Raw genomic sequence first — 10,068 nt, 5'->3', positions numbered from 1 at the left:
CTACCTAAATATAAGCATAAGTTCATAAGATATGTTCCTCCATAAGTTTGTCACTGGTTACAAACTGGAGCTTGTCATGAAGTGAATGAGATAGGTCATGGATTCGAGATGAAGTGACGCCTGGTGAGGCGCTGCTGTCAAAGGCTTAGTAATGTAGACTAAATAGGAAAAAATTAACCACCGAGTGTAACACTTCATACTTTTGAACATATCTTATAAACTTATGATAAAAGTAGATAATATTTTAGTTTAGATTACGACTCTAGTACATTCGTAAAATTTCTAATACCAAAATTAAATCCATCGGCATCTTTTAGTCGAGTCAACAAGTATAGTAATGAAAGAATTAACTTTAAGCCCGAATATCCTGTTGCGTAATTGGGCAAGATAAGCAACATCGACTTTTTTCAAGATATCGCGCATAATGATGTCATTCTAGGTTGTCATAATAAATACTACTTCATTTTCAAAATCGCGTGTTCGAACTTCAACAATAAAATATTTACCAATAATTGTGCAATTACATCACGGATGTTACAAACCCAGTAAACGTCACAAGCCAAGAAGCACCGCTAGAGGCAGTGCGAGTTGGCTAGCCTCCCTCCGCGTGAAGTGAACTCAGGTGAACTCCGTCTAGCGTTGAATCTTGACACCAGGGATATGACCTACCTTGTGTGTTGTTTTCTCTTCAAGTAATTAATAAAATGGTCTATGGGGGCTAGGAAATCAGTTAGAGCCTTTCGTCGATGGTTCTTTCTTTATATGTCATCATAAATTACAGTCTGTCAAAACTTTATTGTTTTGATTAAAAATACCAGATTTCAAAATCTTTTGAAGTACTTATATGGCGCCTTCTTATTTTACTCAAGGTCATGAATTTTGCTGGGAAAAAATGTTATCAATTACGGGCATTATATGTTGTTAATAAATAGTTTTGAAAACTTGTTTCAAAATTGTGTATACCATTGCCGTGAAGGTAAATTCAATAAAATGTGAAAAATAGTTAGTTTAAAGGGAGCGTGAAGTGGAAAGTCAAGTGATTTTTTATCGATTCTTCTACTAATTATAAGACCAGTCTGCATAGTGAAACATCCAGGAAATTCCTCGGAATGATTTTAAAATTCAAATTAGGTTCAGATTTTATGGATAATTTTAAAGAAGGTCCTCCGACCAATGGAGTAACGCCCTGCTTTTTTTATTAACAAAATTCTCGTGGCACGTTCCATGTCTCGCGCCACGATTATCGCGACGCGCGCGAATTTTATCAAATCTCGTGATAAATTTCATTCGACACGGAACGTGCCACGAGAATATTGTTAGTAAAATGGCAGGGCGTTACGCGATTGGTCGGAGGACCTTTTTTAAAATTATCCATAAAATCTGAGCCTAATTTCAATTTTAAAATCATTCCTGAATGTTTCACTATGCAGACTGATCTTGTAATTAGTAGAAGAATTGATAAAAAATCACTTGATTTTCTACTTCACCCTCCCTTTGAGGTTGTAGGTGATAGTTGGTGGTTTAATGGTTATTTCTTAAGAGTAGTGTACAATTAAAATTAACATTAACTCTTAACTACATTACATTACTAGCTTAGACAGAATTCTACTTTTAAATATACACTTCTGTTAGTTAAAGGCTCATTAACGTTCTTAGATTGGAGGCTATTTAAATTGTCTAAACAAGATGGGCACTCTGATATATCTTACTCCACATATGTGCCATTTTCATTGTTTTAGGGGCCAGTAACTCCGTAACTAAATATTTTAGACCCCATGTTCTTTGACACTTTTCACTGAGTCTGACCCAAAGAACACAACCTTGAATTTATGGCAGACTTATCAGAAACTACTAAGGTTCGAAGTTGAATTTTTATATTTTACTGCATTTTAAAATAGAAATTTGGTTCATATAGAATCATAAATATGAAATATAAAAAAAACCACCCATATTAGATCGTCTCCTTTAAAAATAAATATTGAAATTAGTCTTTCTTATTGAATCTTTAATTAGAAGAGATTTTACTTAGCGCCAATGACCTTTTAAACGTGATTTCCATTTCTTTCTGAAGGGGGATGTAATATATTTCCTGGTATCACTTTACTAACCTAGAAATCTTTACTCGTATCTCTACCCTTAACATAAATATCTGCAAATTATACTTTTTATTTGCATTTCCCTTAATAAATATTAACATTCGATGAGTCAGAATTACTGACATCGATCAGTTTTTCTGTATTCCGTTATGGTTATTTCTGTCTGCCTTGATAAGTAACAGGATCTTGCTTGATAACGATAGTATCTTTCACAACTGTTGTCAAAATTATTGCTCTCTTTCCAATAGCGTATCAATTCAATTGAGTAATAGTTAATAATAGTTAATAATTATCTCTTAGAGTTTTCGTGTTCTTGTTTTTAATAGAAAAGGTACATGCACGTCATCTTTCCGTACCCACGTGCATTCTTGATATTCGGCTCATTGACACGTGATTTGCATTTATTACACTTTAAAAATATCAGAAAAATAAAAATAACGAAAACAAGGTGAGATCAAGAAGTGATATCGAGTTTATTAGGGAGAAGGTATAAGATGCCTAAGTATTCGCGCGCCATAGTCCCTGCAGTCCCCCTTTCAAAATACAAGGGGGGACGTAAAAGGAGTCCGGGCTATTTCGCTACACTCTCCTCAGTCGGAAAATATGACTGTAATTTTCGTCATTCGCGTTGCGCTGACGTGAGTTTTCAAGAACCAATGAGATGCTGGCTGGTTGTAATTTAGAGGCGGCGGGGATTAACTCCGGACCTACGTCTTTTGGACTGGAGATAAAGCTAGATTATAAATGTGGCGAATTTATACCTTCTCCCTAATAAACTAGATATCACTTTTTGGTGAGATTCGTCTATTTCTTCTTTCCACAAAATCGTTCAAGAAACGTTGAAAGAAATGGCTTCAAAATTATTCCAAATAGCTGTATGTATTCCTGGTAGGAAAGATACCGTACTTCTTATAATTATAATGTTACTTTTCGAACTGTATGTACATTTGTATCTAACTTCATAAAGAGTTAAGGCGTTTAATCCTCTATTCAAAGGCTGCAACGAAGTGGAACGAACCCTAAAGAATCTGCTAAGGAAGGTGACTCCGTTTAATAACGAAGAAAAAGTTTTTAATTTTTATATCTCTTCAGAGTTCAGTGATCAAGAAACTAAATATGACATACTGTGACAAAACACATAAAGATGAAGTCTCAAAAAATTCAATGGCCAGACCGACTGACTGATAATCAAGGCCCAGCCCAAACTACTTTAGCTAGAGGGCCGGAATTTTGCCAGGGCGTTACTCTTAGTAGTAGGCACAGACTAGCAAAGATTTTTTTCAATCCGACGCCATCTTGACAAATGGCCGCCAGAAATGTAAAAAAAAACATTTTTTTGGAATAACTTCATCGCATTTCAACCGATTTCACTTATATTCAGTACGTTGGTTCCTTAATCTTATGAGACTAAAAATAGTGCAAATGTTATCATAATTATAACCAAAATGTGACGCCATAAAATTTACTTAGACTCATAACTCTACTTTTAATCTGAGACTCTTCCTTTAATCTGGGATTAGAATTAACTCTACGGGGAGCTATATCTCTTTGAATTAACATTAAAAGATCGCGTTAAGTAGATCAACCATATGGAAATGAAGTAACGGGAAAATGCGTTACACGCTGTGATTTATTTCATAGGCTTCACTTATTATAAGCTTAGGAGAGAAAAACCCGGAAAAATGTCCCGAAAGGGTGAATGTTTAATTTCTTGTTTCTTATTTTTAAATATTCAGGAATATGAAAAACTATCTTGTAGAAAAAAATTATACCGTATTTAGTCAATTTAACGATATCCAAGCAAAAGGGTGCGAATTTAACCTCGGTTATAGCAGAGCGAAAGTTTAAAGAATATCGATGTTCATATCCTTTGATTCCACATTAAATTTTGCACACTGTTCATAGTATTTAATGTTTTGGTATCAATTACTGAACGCATGTTTAGATGCTTTCCAAATGAAAATCTTCTATTAATTATGGCACCGAAGTTATCCCAGCGTTTTTGTGTGTTTGTGATCATTATTGTGTTAGTTGTTGTGCGTTTTGGTAAAGGACAAAATGATGAGGTTGAATTCGCATCGAAATTACAGAATGCTGATGAACCGACGGTAATTGTACTTGAAGGAACTAATAGTGGTTTAAATACGGGTCTTGTCTCCGAAAGCAATATTGAAGGTAAATTTTTTAATAATATTTTGAGTATACCATTTTGAATGAAAATTCTTCAGGTGCAGCAAGTACCTCATCAACAACGACAACCACAAGTGCGCCAATTACAACTGCAATTCCTAGTTCAACTACTAGAGTTGGTATCCGCACCACTAGAAAACCATTTACAATTTCGTCAACGTGGTATGTTTGTTAGTTAACAAATGTTAACACCAAAGGTTTTTGTAAACCGAAGATGTCTGTTATGTTATATTGTAGGAGAAGAACAGTTTCTTCAAAGAAACCAGGTTTTCTTGATCGCCCAAAAGCCACAACACCACTTCCGGCATTGGATGACGAGGATTCCCATGATGATGATCGCTTGAGTCCCGAAGCCAAATGGAAGAAGTTCGAAGACAACACGAGGAACATGGTGGAGACTCTAATAAAACAAATGATGCCTCAGTTACTGAAGATGTCTTCATCTGGAGCCAATTTCACCGCTCAATGCACCGCCGATTTTATGAAGGTTATCTTTGGGATGAGGCAACTTAAAGGATGGGCTCTAAGACGTGAGTAAATTTTGCGTTAACTTAAATGGCTCAGAAATGTCAAAAATATTACGAGATTTCAACAAATAGCGATAGCTTTTTATGTCTGAAAGAGCCTCGTACTGCAATTGGTTAGAATACACGTGTTTTTCGTTTTACCAAAAATGGGGTTTAGACTTAGCACCTGAATTTTAAAAGCTTCAAAAATTTATATTATGTTAAATTGTAACTTTTTTATAAGATTTCCTAATGATTTTGCTGTTAGGTCTTGGTCTTAGATCAATTTGAAAAACGTTTTCTGGCCATTACATTTTTGGTATAAACGGAAAGTAAAAAATATTATTCCGCTGTTAAAAAGATCTCTTTGTTAGAGTATCTAACATTTATCCTGGTCTATTATGTAACGTTTGTGGGTTCTTAGTGTTTGTCCACCGTCGCGTGTCCGTCCACTTTCTATTGGCGATCACGTTTACGAATTACGCGAGTCTTGAATGAATTGGACGTCACGCTTATTTATTTGCTTCATTTAATGATAAATGATAATGGATAGTTTTACTCCTTGACTATCTTAATTAAACTTAAACCATGTAATTGCGTTTTAGAAAGAGCACCTTAGTACAAAAGACTTTTTAAAAATCTCCATGAAGTATCAGACTCATTTTATTTAAATTTAAATAATTAATAGAACCATGGATCAGAAGTTTAACATTTATGACAAAAGACTAACTGTTTTCTTTAAATATTGAATTAAATGAATAAATGGGCATGCTAGAAAGAGCGTGTAAAATGTTGAATATTTTAGATTGGAACTATTTGAAGATAGGTACAATTAAATGTTAAACTTAAGACTTACATAAAGGGGCCCCGTTTTTTCAGGTTAAACGCACGTGCAAACATACTTTACATTTTCATATCTAATGAAATAATGTGAATTAAATGAATTATATAATATTTAGTTTTGGATTCATCTGGACGTCCTCAAGCTGGTATCTTCGAAGGCGCCATAACGGATTTCGGTGATTATGACGAATGTTTGAACGTAGTGGCCACGGAAAAATCAACCTGGGGTCCGTCAGCGGGACAAACTAAGGAACTGTTCCACGGGAAATATTGCACACTGTTAATGCAACCAGCCTTACCCGCTAAACCAAAAACGTTGCAAAAAGGTACTGCAGTTGTGCAACTAGGAGAAGAGGACTCGGTAATTATGTGTGATAGTCTTTCCCTAAGTTAATTGTCTGTTAGAACGTATTGCTCTTAACACCGTAGCTACTAGGAATATTGACAGAAAGTGCCCACTTCTTTTATCACTTGAGGTTACGACTGGGTGTTTGTGTCCCCGATTCCTGTGTTCCCCATGATGCCCAACTTTTCATGAAAGAGAGTGAGTTTAAATAGATAATGTTCAACTATAATCATGCAGGTGTGTAATCATCCTTAATTAAACTGTAGTTTGGAAACATCTTGGTATGAAAGTCTTAGTAGAACATTGTGAAACCAAACGTGGCTATTCGTTGGAACCCCACCAAATTGTTTGTCTGTAAGTAACGATGCTGTTACGCCGACGCAGTAGTAACACTTATCACGGATCTTCAAAGTCCAATAGGGAATGGGACTCTGTAACTATATTCATAATTTTTAGGTCCGTTCTTGGACTCGTTGTTTTGGCTGTTTTAATGGGTACCACTGTTGATGTCGTTAAGACTTACTACCTCACAAATCCAAATGGTTCACCGTCTACTAATGGTGAGTTGTCCTAATATTGTCATCCAAAAATCTATTATAATTTGCGTATTTCTCAGGGAAGGTAATGCAAGTGGCAATTGCATTCTCTCTGTACAGTAATGGTAAGAAATTACTGAATACCAGTGGAGGTGACAAAAACATGGGAGCTCTTCACGGATTGAGATTTATCAGCATGACTTGGGTGCTCTTGGGGCACACGTACAGTTATTTTCATCTCTCAGGGTTTCGTAAGTTATCACGATTCCTTGTTACTATCCAAAGCAAGTATTCGTAGAGAGTTACTTGTAGCAGGGCTTATGGTAATCTAACTTGACCTGATCCGGAAGGGTTGGGCTCGGTAGAATTGATCATACTAACCGAACCGTCCAACCTATCAGTATGAATCTCCACTTTAGAGTCCAATAGAAATTATCATTGCTTATAGACCAAGTCACGTTTTGCACAGATCTGGACATCCGGACCCTACTTTATCTTGGGTTTTAAAGCAAGTCTCGGCTAAGGTTTAGTTTTAACTAATGCCACTAGATGCTCCCATAATCGAGGGTTGGGGTTGACTGGCCCCCTAAGCCTAGCTTAACCCTCATAGACGTGTTCTGATTGACTCATGCCTTTTCGCAAGGTAACATTTGCGTCTAGGAGATCAGCCAGAATGTTAGGGATGCCACAGTAGCCGACATACGCTTTAAATTGAACCAGAAAAACTTCTTTTATAAACAAGATGGTGTTGTTAAGATGAAGATATATTTTTAGGAGGAATTAAGAACTTGAGGGATGCTCCTGAGGACATATCATTTATGGCCGTGCTGAACGGATGGGTTGACGTTGACACTTTCTTTTTGTTAGGGTAGGTTATTTTATGTCACAGTTATACTCATTAATCTCATCTGAATTTAATTAACTGTACAATTAATTTTAATTTTAAGTGGTATGGCATTGTGTTACTCAATTTTGAAAAAGAGCAATGGAAAACGTTATCTGAATGTGGGATTCTATTTGTTTCATAGATATTGGAGGTATTTGAAACTTGATTTCAAATAGTATATTAATTTAGCTAAATTATAGTTAAACATATTGTTGCTTAAAATTCAGGCTAGCTCCAACGTTCGCGTTAGTACTGGCGTTCTCATTCTTAACGCCCTTATTGAGTTCTGGTCCACTTTGGCACGATGTCGTTGAGGCAGAACTTAATCGATGTCATTTGAGTTGGTGGCGTTCCCTCCTGTTCATCAGTAATTGGTACCCTCTTGGTGAATTGGTAATATAAAACTAGGATGTTTGATATTGTTAAGAAGTACATAGATGTTTTCGCATTATTTCACATCAGTGTATGCAACCAACATGGTACCTGAGTTGCGATTTTCAACTTTACCTTATCGCGCTTGTCATTTTAGTACCTTTGCTTAGGTAAGTCATTAACATGTTTTAATTAATTTCATGAAGATTGTTTTAATTGAAGAATTTCTATTTAGATGGCCATCGATTGGTTTGTTTGTCAATTTCTTTATGATGTTCGCATCAGGAATAATCTTGGCCATAATTACAATGTACAGGGGATATCCGCCTTCGATGACCCATGTTGGACCAGACGCAAAGTATGCAGTTTTAACTAACTTTTAATTTCTTTGAAATTATACTTATTAATTGTTATAATATAATATAATAGATTTATCGAGCGAATGGCTTTCGAAATCCACTGGAAACCTTACACCCATCTGGGTCCATACTGTGTTGGTATAGCTTTAGGTTACTTAGTCTACAAGCAGAAAGAATTCAAAATTAAACCTGTAAGTTATTAAATTAAAGATTACCTTTCCATAGTTCAAATTTATTTTTTAAATACAGTACATGGTTGTTCTTGGCTGGCTTTCGGCAACGACAAGCGCCATGGCTGTCTTGTATGGCGCCTATGATTGGAATAACGGTCACATGCCAAATGAATTGGTGACAGTTACTTACGCATCGTGTCATAGAACTGCTTGGGCGCTGAGCGTCGCTTGGGTCATATTTGCTTGCATCTATGGCGTTGGTGGTAAGTCCAAAGTTCAAATGTAGACGTTCAAATCGGTCCTAAAACTCGAAACAATATTTGAAGGAATCGTGAACAGTTTCCTATCCTGGAAGCTATTCGTTCCTCTAAGTCGATTGACCTTTTTGATGTACTTGACCCATCCCGTTGTCATGATGGTTCGAATCGGTTCTATACGAGAAACGCACCATTTTGGACATTACGCTCTGGTATGTTCCAATGGGTTTCATTAGTAAGACAATTCACCACGAGAAGAGACTTAGCATTTTGTCATTGACTGGTTTCATAGAGCCTAGATCACCTGATGTGGTTCATAGCTATTTATTTTATTTCAGTCTTATTTTTTCGTCTCTCATACTGTCTTCACTATCGGCGCTGCTTTCCTTGGTTCCCTATTTCTGGAATGGCCGTTTGCCGGACTTGAAAACGTTTTTCTAGGCAAGGGCACTAAAGTGACAGTCCGCGGTGGTACTGGTAGAAACCAACGATCCGATGGACGCACCAAAGACTGCGTTCTCGAAAAACCCCACGGAGTTATCAATATTAAGGTTAATGGCGTAACCAGACCGACTTCCGCGTTGCCATACGTTAAAAACGGCGGTCATATCAAACGGTTCACGGTTCCCTCACCACCGGAAGAAGGTGGTGTTTACGTCATTGGTCCAGCATTGACCAACAATCAGACGGATGCCATTGTATCACGTCTGTAAAAAATGGAACCACAAATCGCTATAGTTTTTAAAAATTCTGGGGAAATAAGAGTAGCGCTATCAGGGCCTTTAGAAATGCCTACGGTTAATGTAGTTAAGTGACAAAGATGCTGGTAAATCATTAGAATTTTTCATACATTTGTTGTTAGTGATGAATTTAAAAAATAAATATAGTTAGGCTTTTAAATTTGCCGCTAAACGATGAAATCGCAGACTACGCCATCTATGAGAACAGTCCACCCTGATCACACAGATCTTGGGCTCTGATCAGCGTGGGAATTAAGGCAGTGGCACAGAGCAAATGACCAGTTTATAAATTAAATCATAGGGCGTCAGTGGTCCACTTGACCACTAATAAAATACAAGGGTAGCGAGAGTCCAGACATTATCTTAACTATTTTAATTATCCCCTTCTATAGTTTAGCAGACGACACGCCCTGGTCAATGGTCATGGACCAGTTTATTTATTCTAGACCAGGGGGTCGCTGGCCCAATGTCCAGTTTAAAAAAAACCTTATTTCCCACCCTGGCTCTGATTATTTGTATCTTTGCCGGTTTGTACAGTGATTTACTGGAATTTCGGAGCAGCCCCATGGCTTCTTTGTTTTTATTTCCAACCACAATATCAATAATTCTACTCAATTCATGAATATATAGGACATTTTAAAATTTTATTGGACAATGCCCAGTGTCCTGTGCTTATTTCCGGCCCTGTATATAGCGAGAGTAGCTCGTGTCGTTGAGCGCGTGATCGAGTTGGCTATGATATCCCGCATTTCTGGCTTCTGCTT

The 10,068-nt window shown here is 36.7% G+C and overlaps 1 protein-coding gene across 1 annotated transcript; it reads left to right on the top strand.

Moving 5' to 3' along the window:
- The first annotated feature begins 3,622 nt into the window (after positions 1-3,622).
- Positions 3,623-9,501, top strand: LOC149678223 (nose resistant to fluoxetine protein 6-like). Its single transcript, XM_089837011.1, has 17 exons — positions 3,623-4,271; positions 4,325-4,448; positions 4,524-4,816; positions 5,752-5,996; positions 6,065-6,179; positions 6,248-6,335; positions 6,438-6,541; positions 6,598-6,768; positions 7,292-7,385; positions 7,465-7,554; positions 7,631-7,796; positions 7,866-7,945; positions 8,011-8,133; positions 8,205-8,325; positions 8,384-8,570; positions 8,634-8,776; positions 8,903-9,501. The coding sequence occupies exons 1-17, from the start codon at positions 4,034-4,036 to the stop codon at positions 9,275-9,277; spliced, it is 2,757 nt and encodes a 918-aa protein (XP_089693137.1). The 5' UTR covers positions 3,623-4,033; the 3' UTR covers positions 9,278-9,501.
- Positions 9,502-10,068: the final 567 nt, after the last annotated feature.

Source organism: Phalangium opilio, unplaced genomic scaffold (genome assembly GCF_054372755.1).
Source record: "Phalangium opilio isolate 3A_F unplaced genomic scaffold, DU_Popi_V2 ptg000042l_1, whole genome shotgun sequence".
In the NCBI taxonomy this organism is placed as follows: Eukaryota; Metazoa; Arthropoda; class Arachnida; order Opiliones; family Phalangiidae; genus Phalangium; species Phalangium opilio.
The sequence above is the reverse complement of the archived record's forward strand: the minus strand, read 5'-3'. Positions and strand labels throughout refer to the sequence as shown.